We start from the raw sequence: 21,173 nt of genomic DNA, 5'->3' as shown, positions 1-21,173 counted from the left end.
TCTGCCGCTGCAGGACCTGGGGGATCCTGGAAGACGGGGGAGCGACAGACGGAATGGAGAACAGCCCCCATACAACGTCCGCCCGGTGCGATGGCAATGGGCGGCAAAAGCACAGCAAAACCCTGCTCCGTACGGTGTCACTTTGAGCTTCCCCCAGAACACGCTGGGGCCACCATGCGGGAGCAGTCAACAGCCGCCAAGCTTCACGGGTGAAGCGACGGCCGACCGGATGATTTGAGCGAATGCTCGGCTCAGAGTTTCGCAGTAGACTGTAAGCTCCTTGTGGGCAGGGATCGCGTCTACCAGCTCTCTTATATTTTACTCTGCTGGGAGCGAGTTTTACAATAAACTGTAAGCTCCTTGAGGGCAGAGATTGCATCTACCAGCTCTCTTGTATTTTACTCTGCTGGGAGCTTGGTGCGGGGCTCCGCGCAAAGTGAGGGCTTGGTAAATACCATGGATTTATTGCTGGGACAGTCACATTCTAGAGATATTGGCCTCAAAGCGGCACTGGAAACAGCGTTCCTGCCTGCAGAGGAAACATGTGGAGGGGCTCACAGTAAATAGACTCATAACAGGAGCAAAGTGGAGGTATAAAATTTAGAAATTTGGGATTTGGTGGTTCATTCTTAGGAACCCGGAGAAATAACCTCACAAGTGAAATGCCATTCTCCTTCCCATTTACTGTAATACCGTACTCTTACAAGCACTTAGTACAGCGCTTTGCGCACAGAAAGCGCTCGGGTCCGTGTGCTCACATGTTTTCAGATCTACCAACGCAGCAACGTTATTTATTTAGAGAATGAGATGCTTTTACACGTGAACTGGGACACACTCTGATCTGTGTTTGGTGGACACTGCTCCTCCCTGTGACCCGAGAATATGCCTCCCAGCAAGGGAAGGTCTCTCAGATAGGGTGCGGAAAGCAAAGTTTCAATCTTTATTCTCCCCCCCCAGTCTCTGCAGGTAGTTAGTGAGGTCCTTTAAATTAATACCCTTCCTATCCAGCCAACATTTTTGCTAAATGGCTTTCTTTTTTTTCTTTTTAATGGAGTTTGTTAAGGGCTTACTGTGTTCCAGGTACTGTTCTAAGCACTGAGGTAGATACAAGCTAATAGGGTTGGATATAGGCCCTGTCCCACGTAGCACTCACAATATTAATCCCCATTTTACAGATGAGGGAACTGAGACACAGAGAAGTGAAGTGACATCATGGTGTAGTAAATAGAGTACTGACTTGGGAGTGAGTCGTGGGTTCTAATCCTGGCTCCACTACTTGTCTTCTGTGTGACCTTGGGCAAGTCCCTTCACTTCTGTGTGCCTCAGTTACATCATCTGTAAAACGGGGATTGGGACCATGAAGCCCCTTGTGGGACAGGGATCGTGTTCAACCCCATTTGCTTGTTCCCTCCAGGGCTTGGTACGTTGCCTGGGCTATAGTAAGCGCTTACCAAATACCACAATTATTATCGTTATTACTTACCCAAATAACATATCAGGCACGTGGAGGGGCCGGGATTAGAATCCAGGTCCTTCTGACTCCCAAGACCTGTGCTTTATCCACTAAGCGACACTGCTTTTCACGGGTCTAGGGTGGTAGGCAATGGTATGAATAGTCATCCCTGGATCCTTCTCCACACAGAGCAGGGTCGGACCGGCAACCTGATGGAATATTTGTTTGCCAAATTGCTCCTTTCCACCCTACCACGTTCACCGTGGGCAGGGAATGTGTCTACAAACTCTGTTGTAGTCTCCCAAGCGCTTAGTAAAGTGCTCTGCACACAGTAAGCATTCAATATTTATGATTGATTTCACAATTTTCCAGGTCTGCATCATCAATAAGGCAAAGCACCAACCTGGCTCAAGCTACTGATTCCTGTGAGTTCCCATCTGAAGGCGTGATTTTAGCCATCAAGGGAGCTATTCGGTTTAAATCGGTGCCTGTAAATGATCAAATTTATGTTTCAGTTGCAAATGGCTAACAGTAATGGATAGAACTGTTTTATTTTCAAAATAAAATCATATGAAATTGTTTTTCAGGCTGGGCACTGGACTTATATGCTGAATAATACCAATGATTTCTCTCAAGCTCTAAAAATGACAGTGATGTCTCGGGCTTCAGATCCCATCATGTCCCCAGCAACCGTGAAAGCCCAAGTGAATAAAGATGTCACCCGGTTTCCCCACCCGGTGATTGTTTATGCAGATGTCAGAAAAGGATATTATCCTATCCTGGAGGCCAATGTGACAGCCATTATTGAACCAGAATCTGGAGACCCAGTTTCCTTGGAGCTTTTCGATGATGGAGCAGGTAACGGGATATAGTTTGGGAATTTAAAATGACTTTTGCATGCTTCCATATCCATATTATTGAATATGCTCCATTTGAAGCATTAAAAGTGAGTCCATCTTTAAATAATAATAATATTTGTTGCACATGTTAAGTCCTTAAGAGATGTTCCAATCTGTTGTGTTGCACTCTCCCAGGTGCTCAGTACAGTGCTCTGCACACAGTAAGCACTCAATAAATATAAATGTTTTCTAATCCCTGTCCTACTTGAGGTTACAGTCTAAGGGAGAAGAACAAGTATTTAATCCCCATTTTACAGTTGAGGAGACTGATGCACAGATAAATTAAGCGACCTCCTCAAGGCTACACATCAGACAAGTGGTGAAAATGGACTAAAACCCAGGGCTCATGGCTCCCAAGCCCACGTTAATTCCACTAGACCCCAGTGAGATCTCCATTTTCAGTTGCATTCTTTTATTTATTCTACACCTGGTCCACTCACTCAGCTTTTGACCTGGAGGAGGTTTGAATATCCCTTGACTACTGATACTTTCTGGAAAGTCCTGAAAGTTGACATCTTTTTTTTTTAAATATAATTTATTTCATTGGTCTGTTTATCCATTTCCCTTTCCCAGAGAATTTCCTCATTTTCTCTCTTCAGGCGGACGGTCACACTGTGTATGTGTCTACTGTTATACCGTTATACTAACATTTCTTTAGGATTATATGATATCCCTAGGTGGATTACAACAGGGCTCGTTAGAACAAAGCTAAAGAATTATGATACTTGTTAAGTTCTTACTATGTGCCAATCCCTGAAGCAGATACAGTAATTGCCACAGATGGGGTTCACAGTCTAAGGGAGGTGGGGAAATGACAGATGGGGATACTGAGGCGCAGAGAAATTAAATGGCCTACCAAAGGTCACACAGCAAGTGGGCAGGTATTGAAGCTGGGATTAAAACCCAGTGCTCTTGACTCCTGCGACTGTGCTCTTTCTACTAGACCACACTGCTTCTCTTGCCAAATAGTTGTGTCATCTAATAATAATGATGATGATGATGGTATTTGTAAAGTACTTCCTATGTGCCAAGCACCGTTCCAAGTGCTGGGGTAGATTCGAGTTTTTCCCTCGTGGGGATCACAGTCTTAATCCCCGTTTAACAGACGAGATAACTGAGGCACAGACAAGTTAAATGGCTTGCCCGAGGTCACGCAGCAGACGATGGCAGAGCCGGGATTAGAACCCACATCCTCTGCCTCCCAACGTGGGGCTCTTTCCAGTAAACCCCGCTGCTTCTCCCCAAATGGGTAATTAACTAGGGCTGTCACTCAATCGGTGGTATTTATTGGGTGCCTATTGGGTGCTGAGTGCATTACAGAGGCCCATCACCAGTTTATAGTCTTACTCTTGTAGGAGCTCTCAGAGAACCACCATCCCTGGGGTTCCGTCTGGAGGCCTTCGATAGCAGCATGGCATGGTGGATAGAGCACTGGCCTGGGACTCGGAAGGTCACGGGTTCTAATCCTGACTTGGGCAAGTCACTTCACTTCTCTGGGCCTCAGTCACCTCATCTGTCAAATGGGGATTGAGACTGTGAGACCCAGGTGGGACAGGGCCTGCGGCCCACCCGATTTGCTTGTATCCACCCCAGCGTTTAGTTCAGTGCCTGGCACATAATAAGCACTTAAATGCCATTATCATTGTTATTATCATTACTGGATTTCATTGGCAGCAGCTGAGTCAGTCCCCAAGGCTGTGCACACCCTTGCCAGAGACAGATTCTAATGAGTGATCCCGTTGTTGGGCAGGGACCGTCTCTATCTGTTGCCAAATTGTACGTTCCAAGCGCTTAGGACAGTGCTCTGCACACAGTAAGCGCTCAATAAATACGATTGAATGAATGAAAGATGAGAGAGGGGTTGAACACAACGCAGGGAGAGGGTGCAAGCGTGGCTCAGCGGAAAGAGCCCGGGCCTGGGAATCAGAGGTTATAAGTTCAAATCCCGGCTCTGCCACTTGTCAGCCGTGTGACTTTGGGCAAGTCACTTCACTTCTCTGCGCCTCAGTTACCTCATCTGTAAAATGGGGATTAACTGTGAGCCTCACGTGGGACAACCCGATGACCCTGTATCTACCCCAGCGCTTAGAACAGTGCTCTGCACATAGTAAACGCTTAACAAATACCAACGTTATTATTATCATCATCATTACACTTCTACGGGCTCCAGTTACCTTATCCGCAAAATGGGGATTAAGAGTGTGACCCCCGTGTGGGACAGGGACTATGTCCACACTGATTAATTCGTAATTAGAAGAGTGCTCGTCACAGAGTAAGCACTGAACAAGTATCGTAATTATTTTCAATCAATCAGTGGCATTTATTGAGTGCTTACTGGGTGAACAGCACTGTAGTAAGCGCTTGGGAGAACAGAATACAACAGGTTCCTCCCTATCATGAGTTGGAGTCAGAGGTCATGGGTTCGAACCCCAGCTCTGCCACTTGCCAGCTGTGTGACTTTGGGCAAGTCACTTCACTTCTCGGTGCCTCAGTTCCCTCATCTGTAAAATGGGGATTAAGACTGTGAGCCCCACGTGGGACAACCTGATTCCCCTATGTCTACCCTAGCGCTTAGAACAGTGCTCAGCACATAGTAAGCGCTTAACAAATACCAACATTATTATTATTATTACAATCCAAAGGAATAGGAGTTCTTGTGGGCAGGGAACATGTCTTCCAACTCTGTAGTCTCTTACTCTCCCAAGCACTTAATACAGGACTCTGAATATCGTAAGCCTCCAATAAATATCAAACAATCAATTGTATTGATTGAGCACTTGCTTCGTGCCGAGAACTGTACTACGGAGAAGCAGCGTGGCTTAGTGGAAAGAGCCAGGCTTGGGAGTCAGAGGTTGTGGGTTCTTATCCCGGTTCTGCCCCTTGCCAGCTGTGTGACTTGGGGCAAGTCACTTAACTTCCCTGTGCCTCAGTTACCTCACCTGTAAAATGGGGATCAAAACTGTGAGCCCCACGTGGGACAACCTGATCACCCTGTATCCCCCCAGCGCTTACAACAGTGCTTTGCACACAGTAAGCGCTTAAATACCACCATTATTATTACTGAGCACTTGGTAGAGTACAATTTCGCTGATTGATTGATTTTTAAGGGAAGACTTTCCTTTATTTGACGTTTTTCTCAAGGAAGACAGATCTCTACAGGCACTAGAGACCTTCTGAGTTTCACGTAATGGGGAAAAGAAGATAATGACCAGTAGAATAAGTGACCTTCATAAAAAGTTCTTACTCCTTCCCCTTAGACCGTAAGCCCTGTGTGGCACAGGGACTGTATCCTATCTGCTTAGATTGTATCCACTCCAGCCCCCAGTACAAATCTTGTCTCGTCGTAAATGCTTAACAGATTCCGCAGTTATTCTTAATTCCTTTAATCATTAGATAATCCATCTCTAAAAAGCTGCACATGTAATTTGCTCCTCTCAGAGCGACCCTCCTTTGAGTGCTAGGGAAAACGGCACCTCGTCCTCCGAATCCAAGAAGCCATAGGTCCAGATTTTATTGGCTAGCTCTGATGGAGAAATGTTCATTCTGTGAATCAATCCGATCAAATTACTGAGAGCTTACTGTGTGCAGAGTGTGGCTCAGTGGAAAGGGCACGGGCTTTGGAGTCAGGGCTCATGGGTTCGAATCCCAGCTCTGCCACTTGTCAGCTGTGTGACTGTGGGCAAGTCATTTAACTTCTCTGTGCCTCAGTTCCCTCATCTGTAAAATGGGGATGAAGATTGTGAGCCCCACATGGGACAACCTGATTCCCGTGTCTACCCCAGCGCTTAGAACAGTGCTCGGCACATAGTAAGCGCTTAACAAATACCAACGTCATTATGCTTATGGGAGTACCGTATAAATAAATGGTGGTATCTGTTAAGTGCTTACTATGTGCAAAGCACTGTTCTAAGCGCTGGGGGAAACAAGGTGATCAGGTTGTCCCACGTGGGGCTCACAGTTTTAATCCCCATTTTACAGATGAGGTCACCGAGGCACAGAGAAGTGAAGTGACTTGCCCACAGTCACACAGCTGGCAAGCGGCTGAGTTGGGATTCGAACCCATGGACTCTGACTCCCGAGCTCTTTCCACTGTGCCACGCTGCTTTCATTCATTCATTCATTCAATAGTATTTATTGAGCGCTTACTCTGTGCAGAGCACTGTACTAAGCGCTTGGAACGAACGAGTCGGCAACAGATAGAGACGGTCCCTGCCGTTTGACGGGCTCACGGTCCGATCGGGGGAGACGGGCAGACGAGAGCGATGGCGATAAATAGAGTCAAGTTCTTCTAAGTTGGTAGTCATGTTCCCTGCCCACATCAAGCTTACAGTTCAGAGAAGGATCCCAGGGCAAGTCAGAACGTCCCAGGGGTTCTCCTAACCCAACCAGGATGACTCTGGGTCATCCTGACCTTTCAGGGCCCCCCCATACTAGAACAAACACTCCAGACTCACACCAGGCTTCATCAGAAGCAGCGTGGCCTAGGGAAAGAGCATGGGCTGGGGGGCGTCAGAAGGGACTGATTTCTAATCCTGGATCTGCCGCTTGTCTGCTGTGTGACCTCGGGTAAGTCACTTCACTTCTCTGGGCCTCAGTTACCTCAACTGTAAAATGGGGATTAAAAATTCATTCATTCAATAGTATTTATTGAGCGCTTACTATGTGCAGAGCACTGCACTAAGCGCTTGGAAGGGACAAATCGGTAACAGAGACAGTCCCTGCCCTTTGACGGGCAAATGTGAGAGCCCCATGTGGGACAGGGACTGCGTCCAACCTGATCAAACCTGCACGTACCCCGGTGCTTAGCACAGCGCATGGCACATGGTAACCACTTAAGTACCATAATTATCGTCATTATTGATACTCCAGGGATGAATGAAAAACCAAAATGGTGGCCACGGATCCGCTTAGTCCGGCACTGACACTATCACTTAGTGCTTGGCAACATAGGAAGCGTACTTAAATACCATAATTATTATCACCATTAACAGGTTTGGGTCCCATATCTTTCAGAAACATTGTCCAAAAAATAGGAAGTTTCCAGTAAGCGTGCAGTCAGAAGGAGAAGCAGTCAGAGATTCGGATACTCCATCAAGCATTTCATTAGCCCTTGGCCAGAATATGGTGTTATACCTAGTTGCATGTGTCCAGAAAAAACAAACAATGATAATTATAATAATGATGATGGTATCTGTTAAGCGCGTAATATGTTTTAAGCACTGTTCTAAGAGCTGGCATAGATACAAGCTAATCAGGTTGGACGCAGTCCTCGTTTAACATGGGGCTCACAGTCTTAATCCCCCTTTTACAGATGGGGTAACAGAGGTAAAAGAGAAATGACTTGCCCAAGGTCACACAACAGACAAGTGACAGAGACAGGATCAGAGCCCAGGTCCTTCCGATCCCCAGGTCTGTGCTCTAGCCGCCGGGCCACACGCTGGAAGCGTCCAAAAGGCAGGAATGGTGCCTCATTTGAACACAGCCATACCCAATGCAATGTCACAAACTCTGAGCATGCCCAGTCAACATCCCGGGGATGATGCTGGTAGAGAATGGTAATTTTTTTGGTTAAATTTTTGTATTGTTTCCTGTACAGGTGCTGATGTTGCAAAAAACGATGGCATTTACTCAAGATACTTTTTCTCCTTTGCTGGGACTGGAAGACACAGCTTGAAAGTGCACGTCCGGGAAGATATCCTCGGGAGGAGGAACGCCCGTCCTATTGCAGGGAGCTGGGCTATGTATGTTCCTGGTTACATAACCAATGGTGAGAGACTGATTAGTGTAGTCTGGATGACTGGTCACATGAGTCAAATGTGTCTCACGATTATTCGAAGTGGAGGAAGAAAGGAAAAATGGATTCAGGGAAAAAAATCCCTAAATCTCAAGGAAGCCGTGTACCCTAGTGGATAGAGTAATAATAATGATAATGTTGGTATTTGTTAAGCGCTTGCTACGGGCCAAGCACTGTTCTAAGCGCTGGGTAGATGCAAAGTCATTAGGTTGTCCCTCGTGGGGCTCACAGTCTTCATCCCCATTTTACAGATGGAGTAACTGAGGCCCAGAGAAGTGAAGTGACTTGCCCAGAGTCACACAGCTGATAAGTGGCAGAGCTGGGATTAGAACTCACGACCTCTGACTCCCAAGTCCAGGCTCTTTCTACTGAGCCACGCTGCTAGGGAATCAGAAGGACTTGGGTTTTAATCCCAGCTCCATCACTTGTCTGCTGTGTGACCTTAGATGAGTCCCTTAATATCCCTGGGCCTCAGTTCCCTCATGTAAAAAATCGGGATTAAGACTGTGAGCCCCATTTTTTTAGACAAGGACTGTGTCCAAACTGATTAGCTGGTATTTACCCCAGCACCTAGTACAGTGCCTAGCGCATAGTAAGCGCTTAACAGATATGCCCCCATACTCACTGAAAAAAGAAAAAAAATTAGAATACTGTGACTTTAAATCTGAGTTTTGTAGACAACTAATTCTGCATTATCCTTCAAGACTTTAAGCTCCTTGTTAACGATGCACATGTTTACCAACTCTGTTATATTGTATGCTCCCAAGTGGATAGTACAGTGCTCTACACACAGTAAACAATAAATACTATTGATCCATCACCCTGGTGATGAAAGGTTAGAAAAGCATGGAAAATTGTGATTTCAAATGTACATCACATCTCAGCTTCTTCCCACCAAACCATGTCCATATTACCCAGAGCATGGGCTTGGGAGTCAGAGGTCGTGGGTTCTAATCCCAGCAGTGCCACCTCTCAGATGTGTGACTTTGGGCCAGTCACTTAACTTCTCTGGGCCTCAGTCACCTCATCTGTAAAATGGGGATTAAAACGGTGAGCCCCACAAGGGACACCTTGGGTTTGGCGGGAAGAAGCTGACATTTGATGTACATTTGAAATCACAATATTTCCATGCTTTTCTAACCTTTCATCACCGGGGTGATCAATCAGTAGTATTTATTGAGTGTTTACTGCGTGTAGATTAGCTTGGATCTATCCCAGCGCTTAGAACATTGCTTGGCACATAGTAAGCACTTAACAAATAGCATTATTAGCAGCCTACAAACAGCAAGTTTGATTGGAATCGAATCACCTCATTATGGTGCCTGGCTGTTCCCAAGGTGAAGGTACAAACAGAAGGCCAACTTCCCAGTGCCCAATGGCTGGGCAGTCAGAGAAATATATAATCCACCAAGCACTTCATCAGCCCCTGCCCAAGATAGAGGACCTGTGACCAGGGAACACATCCGCCAACTCTGTTACCCTGAGCTCTCCCAAGCACTTAATATTAAGTGCCCTGCACTTAATAAATACCATTGGTTGACTGCTATCTCGATTCGCCGGGCCGGATTAATGCAGGGGCTCAAAGGCTTTAAAGCCCAGGGCCCTGGGCTGAAGAGGGTCTCAGCCAGTCTCCAAAATCATCCCCCTTTTTGATCTGACCAACACAGCCGCTGCTTGGGGCATCGTGAAGACGACTGTCTTTTTGAAACAGCTACGGCGAGGCAGCCTGCCCCGACACGTTTGGATCGGAAGGGGGATGATGCACTTGAAATTTCGGGGAATAGGGCGGCAAGAGAGAGGCGTGTCCCCCGGAGCTCCTTTAAAATCCAAATGGTCTCAGTCTCCTCTCTGTTCTTCTCGGTTAGCCGAGGGGACAGTGATTAACACAAATAGGTACGACTCACTGGCGTGAATCATGGCTCAGCTCTTCATCTCGCCAGAGGAATCTTGTGGAATCTTGTTGGGAGAGTTCACTAAGATGATCGGGAATTAAGAGGGAAAAGTGTATTTGATTTTTAAGCAGGTGGCACTTTTTCCACTCACGGCCTTTGTAGTGTCTCCCTGTGACTAAGGGGAAGAGGGGAAGAGTTCCAACCGTCCCGCTTGCTCTCCCATCCCCAGGCCCAAATCCACCTTTGCTTTTGGAAGAGCAAGCACTAAGGCTGAAAGGTAGGAAGGGAGGAGAAGCAGTTCAGGAATTAACACCTGATCGTCTCTGGGGTCCTCCTGACTCAATCAGCCCATCTTTCAGTGGTATTTACGTACAGAGCTCTGGACTGCGTGCGGGAGAGTAAACTACAACAGTATTAGCGGACAGATAACGAGGTCATCTTGTCTTATGCCGTCGGGTCGTCTCCGACCTACAGCGACGCCACGGATACATCTCTCCCAGAACGCCGCACCTCCAACTGCAATCCTTCTGGTAGTGGATCCGTGGAGTTTTCTTGGTAAAAATGCAGAAGTGGTTTACCACTGCCTACCTCCGCACAGTAAACTCCAGTCTCTGCCTCTGACCCTCTCCCATGCCGCTGCTGCCCAGCACAGGGGAGTTTTGACTTGTAGCAGATTGCTTTCCACTCATTAGCCACTGGCCAACTTAGGAATGGAATGGGTAGGCCTCTGCTTGACTCTCTCTTTCCCAACTATGAAAAAGACCTCCTGAACCCAAGTTCCAAGACCACCCCCGGATTCCCTTACAACTCTGCTGCTATTCTGGCTTCTAGCGTGCGTAGCAAAAGTCACGTGATGGCGGGGGCCACTACATAAGCCAGATCAAAGCCCCAATTTCACTTAAAACACCCCTGCCTATTTGCTTGAGTCATTTTGAATGTGTCCCTCACGTTGGCTACTACCTGGCTAAAGGAAAAGAGATATTCATTCAATAGTATTCACTGAGCGCTTCCTATGTGCACAACACTGTACTAAGCACTTGGAATGTACGATTCGGGCAACAGATAGAGACAGTCCCTGCCCATTGACCGGCTTACAGTCTAAGAATCTCCCCGTGACACAAGGGTGGAGGAAGAGTGATTTATGATAAAGGCAGAAAGCCCTACCCTTTAAGTCTCTTTGCTGGCGTCAGATCATAAAGACACACCTTTGGCGCTTCTCCAGGGTTTTATGGGGAGGTTTAGAGATAGTCTTCTCCCTCCCCACCCCCAGTAACTCTGAGCCTCCATAGTACGGTAAAGCTCCGGACCTGTCCCGGTCACGGGCCACTGCAGGTGGTTGGGGATAGAGCGAGCCAGGAGGCAGGGCTTGTGTTCATAACACATGAGAAGCAGCATGGCTTAGTAGATAGAGCATTTGGTAAGCACTCACTACGCTCCAGGCACTGTATTCGGCACTGAGGTGAACACAAGCAAATCAGGTTGGACAGGGTTCCTATCCCATATAGGGCTCAGAGTCTTCATCTCCATTTTGCAGATGAGGGAACTGAAGCACAGAGAAGTGAAGTGACTTGCCCAAGATCACACAGCAGACAAGCAGCAGAACCGGCATTAGAATCCACATCCCCTGCCTTTTCCACCAGGTCTCCCCGCTTCTCTGCATTTGAACTACTTCTGGCCACATCCTTGTTCCTTCATCTTGCTCCCACTCCTTGTGTAACTTAAGACTGGCTCTACTCACATCACATTGGAACCTCCCGGAGAACGTTGCTTCCGTTGAATTCTGCCAAGTAGTTATTACAGCGTTCTGCACTCCGTAGGTGCTTAATAAATACCATCGCTGATGATGAAGATTGGCTTCTAGAGTCTTCACCAGCTCTCTCTGCTTTACATAATGGCTCTCCTCATCCGCTTCTCCCCCGTTGGCTTGCTTTGATTCTAGCACACCCACTCCAGCTGTACCTCATTCTCATCTCCTCTGCCTCTGACCCTTTCCTCTCTCTTTCAATTCCCCCAGACAGGAATTTTCCTTACCTCGTCAACTTTAGTCTTTCCCAACTTCAAAGCCTTCCTCAAATTCCACCCCTTCTTCAAACGCTTATCTGCTCATTAATCCTTTCCTACTAATTATTCACACCCTGAATTTTATTAATCCATCAGCTAAATGAGAGAAGTTTAAAAGACTTGCCCAAGGTCACACTGCAGGAAAGTGGTGGAGCCAGGGCTGGATCACGTCCGCTGAATCCCAGGCCCATGTTCTTGTCATTCGGCCGTAACGTTTGGAAAACTCTGTGGCGACTTGCACTTTTCCGGTCTCTGGGACCAATTGATGGTTCATTTTCATATCATTTCACCAATATGGCTACATTAAAGATATAAAAGAGCAAATTTATTAGTGAATTTTTATACTCAGACTGTGAGCCCACCATTGGGCAGGGATTCATTCAATAGTATTTATTGAGCGCTTACTATGTGCAGAGCACTGGACTAAGCGCTTGGGATGAACAAGTCGGCAACAGATAGAGACGGTCCCCGCCGTTTGACGTGCTCACGGTCTAATCGGGGGAGACGGACAGACGAGAACGATGGCGATAAACAGAGTCGAGGGGAAGAATATCTCGTAAAAACCGATGGCGACTAAATAGAATCGAGGCGATGTACAATTCATTAACAAAATAAATAGGGTGACGAAAATATATACAGTCGAGCGGACGAGTACGGTGCTGCGGGGATGGGAAGGGAGAGGTGGAGGAGCAGAGGGAAAAGGGGAAAATGAGGGTTTAGCTGCGGAGAGGTAAAAGGAGGGATGGCAGAGGGAGTAGAGGTGGAAGAGGAGCTCAGTCTGGGAATGCCTCTCGGAGGAGGTGAGTTTTAAGTAGGGTTTTGAAGAGGGAAAGAGAATCAGTTTGGCGGAGGTGAGGAGGGAGGGCGTTCCGGGACCGCGGGAGGACGCGACCCGGGGGTCGACGGCGGGACGGGCGAGACCGAGGGACGGCGAGGAGGTGGGCGGCGGAGGAGCGGAGCGTGCGGGGTGGGCGGTGGAAAGAGAGAAGGGAGGAGAGGTAGGAAGGGGCGAGGTGACGGAGAGCCTCGAAGCCTAGAGTGAGGAGTTTTTGTTTGGAACGGAGGTCGACAGGCAACCACTGGAGTTGTTTAAGAAGGGGAGTGACATGCCCAGATCGTCTCTGCGGGAAGATGAGCCGGGCAGCGGAGTGAAGAATAGACCGGAGCGGGGCGAGAGAGGAGGAAGGGAGGTCGGAGAGAAGGCCGACACGGTAGTCTAGCCGGGATATGACGAGAGCCCGTAACGGTAACGTAGCCGTCTGGGTGGAGAGGAAAGGGCGGATCTTGGCGATATCGTAGAGGTGAAACCGGCAGGTCTCGGTAACGGATAGGATGTGTGGGGTGAACGAGAGAGACGAGTCAAGGATGACGCCGAGATCGCGGGCCCGAGAGACGGGAAGGACGGTCGTGCCCTCGACGGTGATAGAGAAGTCTGGGAGCGGACCGGGTTTGGGAGGGAAGATGAGGAGCTCAGTCTTTAGGGATTGTCTCTATCTGTTGCCAAATTGTACATTCCAAGCGCTTAGTACAGTGCTCTGCACCTAGGAAGCGATCAATAAATACTATTGAATGAATGAATGCAAAAGACAACTAAGAAGCAGCATGGCCTACCAGATAGGCCACGGGCCTGGAAGTCAGAAGGATCTGGGATTCTAATCCCAATCCGGCTACTTGTCAGCTTTGTGACCTTGAGCAAGTCTTTGAACTTCTCTGTGCCTCAGTTATCTCATCTATAAAATGGGGATTGGCCTAGTGGATAGAGCATGGACCTGAGTCAAAAAGACTGGGGTTCTAATCCCGGGTCCACCACTTGTCTGCTGTGTGACTTTAGGCAGGTCACTTCACTTCTCTGTGCCCCAGTTACCTCATCTATAAAATGGGGATTAAGACTGTGAGCCCCATGTGGGGCAGGGACTGTGTCCAACCTGATTATCTTGTTTCAACCCCAGCGCTTAGTCCGTGGCACATAGTAAGCGCTTAAAAAACCATCATCATCCCCGTATGGGACATAGACTGTGTTAATAATAATGTTGGTATTTGTTAAGCGCTTACTATGTGCAGAGCACTGTTCTAAGCGCTGGGGTAGACACCGGGTTATCAGACTGTCCCACGCGAGGCTCACGGCCTTCTTCCCCATTTTACAGATGAGGGAACTGAGGCCCAGAGAAGTGAAGTGACTTGTCCACAGTCAGCCGACAAGTGGCAGAGCCGGGGTTCGAACCCATGACCTCTGACTCCAAAGCCCGTGAGCTTTCCACTGAGCCACGCTGTGTTCAACCTAATCAGCTGGTATCTCTCCCAATACCCTGCCTGCCACATAGTAAATGCTGAACAGATACCAAAAATGTTTTAAAGAACAACAAGTCTAAATGCTGTATTTTGTGTTTCAGGAAATATTCAGATGAACGCTCCAAAAATATCAATGAGTGACCACAGTGTTCCAGTACAAAAATGGGGTATCAGTCGAACAGCTTCAGGAGGTTCTTTCTCGGTCTTGGAAGTTCCAGTTGGTCACTCTTCCGATGTGTTTCCTCCCTGTAAAATTATTGACTTGGAAGCTGATAAGGAAGAAGAGTCAATTATCTTATCATGGACGGCACCCGGTGATGATTTTGATCAGGGCCGAGGTATGTCTGCTCATCTGCTCTTCTTCTTTTGAGGCTTGATTTGCTTGCATCCAGCCCAGAGCGTCTTCATGAGGTGGAGTCGATAATTCAAAATAGTCTTGTGAATCAAATGTTCCAGTCTTCCACCAAGCATTAAATATAGCACATGGCATGACCCAGAAGATCCAGCTTTAGGACAAGGATTATCTCATGAATTTATAACCACACTCTCAGAGTGAGTAAGCCGGTTTCTTGTATCTAGTTCTAGAGCTTCTTCCTAAAGGTTGTCTGAGTTTTCTACTTCTGTCTAAAAGTCAGGAAAGGCATCTCTGGTGTGGCTGGGCTAAAAAGAGCAAGAATGAATTTAAGTGCAGTAGAGAAGCAGCGTGGCTCAGTGGAAAGAGCGCGGGCTTGGAAGTCAGAGGTCACGGGTTCTAATCCCAGCTCCGCCGCTGGTCAGCTGTATGACCGTGGGCAAGTCACTTAACTTCTTAACTTCTCTGTGCCTCAGTGACCTCATCTGTCAAATGGGGATTAAAACTGTGAGCCCCTCGTGGGACAAACTGATCACCTTGTATCCCTCAGCGCTTAGAACGGTGCTTTGCACATAGTAAGTGCTTAACAAATATGATTTATTTGTTTTTAATAATAATAATTGTGGTATTTGTTAAGCGCTTACTCTGTGCCAGGCACTATACCAAGTGGAGGGGTAGATGCAGGGTAATCGGGTTAGACGTAGTCCCTGTCCCACACAGTGATCCTATTCTTAATCTCCATTTTACAAACGAGGAAACTGAGGTACAGAGAAGTTAAGTGATTTGCCCAAGGTCCTTTTGGGCAGGAAATGTGTCTGCCAACTCTGTTGTACTGTACTCTCCCAAGTTCCTACTACAGTGCTATGCACGCAGTAAGAACTCACTAAATATGATTGAATGATTGAAAGAAAATATTCAAAATGAAAGTAAGATCACAATGCCACTTCTAGACAGGTCAACTCCATACAGATATTCTGCCGCTAACAGGAGCAAGAGGATGGATGTGAAAAAACAGTGTCAGTCAATCGTACTTATTGGGCGCTGACTGTGTGCAAAGCACTGAACTAAGCACTTGGGAGAGTATAACGTAAAAATAAACAGACACATTCCCTGCCTACAGTGAGCTAATGAGAACTGCCCTCCTTGATGGCCATCCTGATGGAGGTGATTGCTAACATTTCCCTCTAAGTCCCTGAATTTCTCAGTAATAGCGCATGATAGATCTCTTGTCCTGGAATCATCCAAAGCATCGATGGATACAAAAATAAAATCTGGAGTAATACTGCCATGATGACTCTTTAATTTAGGGAGCTGAAGATCCTACGCATCATTAGCGAAGAGGAAGTGTGAGGCCAGGGAGATCTCATTGAAAAAGATCTCCTCAGGCAAATCATTTAGATATTGGAGGCCCCCCAGAAAGCTTTACCGGTATTATCTGGAAATTGCGGAACAGAGAAAATCCTCTTCCTGAAGTATCAAAATAACTTAGACCAAAATGTATTTTCAAGTCCCAAATCGATCGGATCATCAGAGTGAATAGACCTAGTTTGAGGCCCACATTTCAAGGAAATGCTTGGGTATTTCTATTATATAACAAACAGTTTTTAAAAATGTTTATACTTAGAAATAGAGATTTTTTTTTTCATTTACACACCATCATCAGTATTTATTAGGCACCTATTATGTAGAGCAGTGTACTGGGCATTTGGAGCATACAATAACAATAGGTGATAGGAATGCTGTCTTCAGGGAGGTTTCATCTAAAAGGGGAAAGTAGGTTGCTAATGATAATAATGATAATAACTGTGGTATTTGTTAAGAGCTTACTATGTTCCAGGAAGTGTACTAAGTGCTGGGGTACTTAGAACAGAGCCCGGCACTTAGAACAGTGTCCCAGTGCTTAGAACAGTGCTTGACACATAGTAAGCTCCTATTAAATACCATCATTATCATTATTATTACTATACAAGAAAATCAGGTTAGACACAGTCCCTGTCCCACACAGGGCTCACAGTCTTAATCCCCACTTTACAGATGAGGTAACTGAGGCACAGAGAAGTTAAGTGACTTGTCCACGGTCACACAGCAGACAAGTGGCAGAACCTAGGTCCTTCTGGCCCATGCTCTGTTCCCAGTCTCCTGTCGGGTAGGATCAACGGGCCTCACTCCTGAGACTTCAGGAGCAAGAACCTGAGCAGAGGAATGGGTTAGAAGATTACTGGCTTGCACAATAATAATGTTGGTATTTGTTAAGCGCTTACTATGTGCAGAGCACTGTCCTAAACGCTGGGGGAGTACAGGGTCATCAGGTGGTCCCACCTGAGGCTCACAGTCTTAATCCCCGTTTTACAGATGAGGTAACTGAGGCACAGAGAAGTCAAGTGACTTGCCCAAGGTCACACAGCTGACAAGCGTTGGAGCCGGGATTCGAACCCATGAGCTATGACTCCCAAGCCCAGGCTCTTTCCACTGAGCCGTGCTGACAATGCCACGCTCTCATTTCTGCCAGAGGTGTTCCTCCTGGAGGACAGAGTGAAATCGGCCAGTAGACAAGCAAGGACACAGCGCACCGCACGCCGCAAAATGCCCTCCAGGGTTCTTTCGTTAATAAATGCGGGACTCAGACGCAGCCACGGTGATAGAATGGGAACAAGAGAAAAAAACAAATGCAAACTAACAAAAGTCATAAAAAGGAGAAAGAATAAGCCGATGACTACGTGACTGCTGAGGGTGGCCGATGGGATCACCAGACCACGGAGGTGGAGAATAGTTGGAAATTGCCTCGTTGAAAAGGGAGATTTTCAGGCGGTGAAGAGACGTGTGGCTTGGTGAATTTGATGGGGGTCGGGGACAGAATTTCTTCTCACAAACTGTTATGTGAGAAGAATGAACAAACCAGAAACTAGTCAGCAGACACAAGTATTAACCTTTTCCATAAAACACTATCGGGGAGTGATTGAACAGCAGGTCTGTGGGATCCTGAAAAATTCAAATGAAAGTATCAGGGTGGGATATTAACTATCAGAACCATGTGAAGATGAATAAAACCTGACACTTAGACTACCAAGATGCATAATCTGACAACCGAATTTCAATTAAAATGAATGAGAAACTGGGGAACATTAATCCACTCGTTTAAAGTGATTATAAAGGAGCACCAAAGAACAGAGAGTTGGAGGCTTTTCCTAAAACAAGAGGCAAATGATAGGTCACACAACAGACAAGTGGTAGTGCCGGGATTAGAACTCATGACCTTCTGACTCCTAGGCTTGTGCTCTCTCCACTTCACCTGGTTTGTGTTTCAGTTCTTCCCTAACTTGTCCATTGTAGAATGTCATTGCCCTAGAAAGGTAGACATAGGTAGCAAACACCATCAGGCAGGAGAAAGATGTAAGAAAACTTTAGTTATAATTTATCAAAAGGAGAGGAAGGAGCCACTTGTCTGCCATGTGACCTTGGGCCAATTACTTCACTTCTCTGTGCCTCTATTACCTCATCTGTAAAATAATAATTATTAAGGTATTTGTTAATTGCTTACTATGTGTCAGGCACTGTTCTAAGAGCTGGGGTGGATACAAGCAAATCGGGTGGGACACAGTCCCTGTCCCAAATGGGGCTCATAGTCTCCATCCCCATTTTATAGATGAGGTCACTGAGGCCCAGAGGAGTGAAGCGACTTACTCGAGGTCACACGGGACATGTGGCGGAACTGGGATCAGGACCCAGATCCCTCTGACTCCCGGGCCCGTGCGTTATCTACTAGACCACGCTGCTGTGAGCCCCATGTGGGACACGGGCTGCGTCCAACCTGATTAGCTTGTATCTACCCCAGGGCCTAGTACACTATCTTGCACATGATTTGAAAAAGCGAGCACTCCCCTAGTTTGCATGGTGAAGACGTGATTCACAATCTGTGGTCCTGGGCATGGGAGACCGGGTGAAAGGGTGTGGGTGGCTCAATCTCAACGGTCACCGCTATCGCAGGGACAATCCATGCTGTCGGAAATAGGACCCACCTTTCCCCTTGGGATAATTGGTGTCTGAGCAATGATCACCTGAACGGCGAAGGGCCAGAAAAAACACACCCTTGTATTTTCATGGACACAGTGTGCCAGGGATTCTCGGAATGACAATCACACCCATGGATGAATGTCATCATCTGCGTTCAACTTTATAAAGAGTTGAGTATAGGCCTTGGAGCTGAGCAGAAGCAGCATGGCATGGTGGATAGATCACGGGCTTGGGAGTCCGAAGGTCATGGGTTGTAATCTGGGCTCTGTCCCTTGTCTGTTGTGTGACCTTGATCAAGTCACTTACCTTCTCTGTTTCTCAGATACCTCATTTGTAAAATGGGGACTGGGACCGCGAGCCCCACGTGGGCCAAGGGACTATGTCCAATCCGATTTGCTCGTATCCGTGCCGGCGTTTAGTTCAGGGCCTGGCACACGGTAAGCGTTCGACCGATACCGTAATTAATAATAATGTTGGTATTCGTTAAGCGCTTACTATGTGCAGAGCACTGTTCTAAGTGCCGGGGTAGACAACAGGGGTATCAGGTTGTCCCATGTGGGGCTCACAGTCTCAATCCCTATTTTACAGATGAGGTCACTGAGGCACAGGGAAGTGAAGTGACCTGTCCACAGTCACGCAGCTGACAAGTGGCAAAGCCGGGATTCGAACCCCTGACCTCTGACTCCAAAGCCCGGGCTCTTTCCACTGAGCCAGCAGTGCTTTCCGGCCGTGTTAAAACTGCTACCTCAAAATGAACCCTGGCTAAAGCTAGCGATAGACGAACTCTCAGAACCATGACGGCATTAGCAGCAGATATTTTTCTATTTCCTTCTGGTACAAATACATAATGCAAATACAACCAAAGGTGAAAAATTGGATCACTCCAGTATTGAGATGTCAGACACAAATGACAGACAATGAAAGTCACATGCCCCCGGGTACGTCTGATTCATGGAAATGCATTTCAGAGAGGGAGGTTTTGTCAGACTCTGACCCAGGTCTGAGCAGTAAAATCATTATCGGAACTGAAAAGCAGGTAAACATGTCTGAGATCCAGAGGTCAGGTTTGAAGCAGTGGAGAAACGAACCTTTTTCCGCGGCGGCGTTGTGTCCCACCTAGCCAGTCTAATTAAACGGGCGTGGATTACAAGGAAAAGAGTGGGTGGTAACTCCAAAGGAAAGGCCACACTGCTATTGGGAATAATAATCATGATGATATTTGTTAAGCGCTTACTATGTACCGAGCACTGTTCTGAGTTCTAAGATAATCGCGTTGACCCACATAGTAATAATGTCGGTATTTGTTAAGCGCTTACTGTGCGCAGAGCAGCTCAAAGTCTTAATGTCCATTTCACAGATGAGGTAACTGAGGCACAGAGAAGTTAAGTGGCTTGCCCAAGGTCACACAGCCGGGCGGAGCCAGGATTAGAACCCATATCCCCTGACTCCCAAGTCTGGGCTCTTTCCACTGAGCCACGGCCCTTCTCCTAGTGTGGTCCAGTGGAAAGAGCACAGGCCTGAAAGTCAGAAACACCTGGGTTCTAGTCCCGGTTCTGCCACTTATCCACTGTGTGACCTTGGGCAAGTAACTTAACTTCTCTGTTCCTCAGTTACCTCATCTGTAAAATGAGGATTGAGACTGTGGGCCCCATGTGGGACGTAGACTGCACCCACCCTTTTATCCACCCAAGCACTCATTACAATTCCTGGCACATAGTATTTGTTAAGTGCTTACTATGTGCCTAGCACTGTTCTAAGCACTGGGGTAGATACCAGATAATCAGGTTGTCCCACGCGGGGCTCCCAGTCTTAATCCCCATTTTACAGATGAGATAACTGAGGCACCCAGAAGTTGTGACTTGCCCAAAGTCACACAGCTGACAGGTGGCAGAGCCGGGATTAGAACCCATGACCTCTGACTCCTAAACCCAAGCTCTTTCCACTGAGCCACGCTGCTTCTCTACCGTTAAAATAAACAACAGCAGCAAAAAACTGCTGAGTGAGGAATCTGTTTAGGTCTCTTTTTAGGACAACTGCTCTTCTAAATGTTCGATTATGATTTCAGAGGATTAGAAAGTGTATCTTTATCAAGTAGCAAGAAAAGAAGGAAAATGTTAACTCAAATCTTTCTCAATTCCAAGTTTCCTTTCAAATAGCGAAGGCCTCCGGTGTTCCTCAGATTATGGCAGGAATCAATTTTTGAATTAGCGTGGCCAAGGAATAGTTCCGAAATTGAACTCTTCTTCCCCCGAAACCCTGTCCTCCCCATGAGAAGCGGCGTGGCTCAGTGGAAAGAGCCCGGGTTTGGAGTCAGAGGTCAGGGGTTCGAATCCCGGCTCAGCCGCTTGTCAGCTGTGTGACGTTGGGCAAGTCACTTGACTTCTCGGTGCCTCAGTGACCTCATCTGTAAAATGGGGATGAA

At 47.1% G+C, this 21,173-nt stretch overlaps 1 protein-coding gene across 1 annotated transcript in view; it reads left to right on the top strand.

Annotated features, from left to right (window-relative positions):
* The window catches only part of CLCA2 (chloride channel accessory 2), a 56,138-nt gene that overhangs the window by 34,071 nt on the left and 894 nt on the right, over window positions 1-21,173 (top strand). The window contains exons 11-13 of the mRNA XM_029063778.1: window positions 2,041-2,311; window positions 7,949-8,119; window positions 14,490-14,726. Coding sequence (XP_028919611.1) covers window positions 2,041-2,311; window positions 7,949-8,119; window positions 14,490-14,726 — 679 coding nt within the window. The remainder of the gene's footprint in view (window positions 1-2,040; window positions 2,312-7,948; window positions 8,120-14,489; window positions 14,727-21,173) is intronic.

This window comes from Ornithorhynchus anatinus, chromosome 4 (genome assembly GCF_004115215.2).
Source record: "Ornithorhynchus anatinus isolate Pmale09 chromosome 4, mOrnAna1.pri.v4, whole genome shotgun sequence".
Lineage (NCBI taxonomy): Eukaryota > Metazoa > Chordata > Mammalia > Monotremata > Ornithorhynchidae > Ornithorhynchus > Ornithorhynchus anatinus.
The sequence above is the reverse complement of the archived record's forward strand: the minus strand, read 5'-3'. Positions and strand labels throughout refer to the sequence as shown.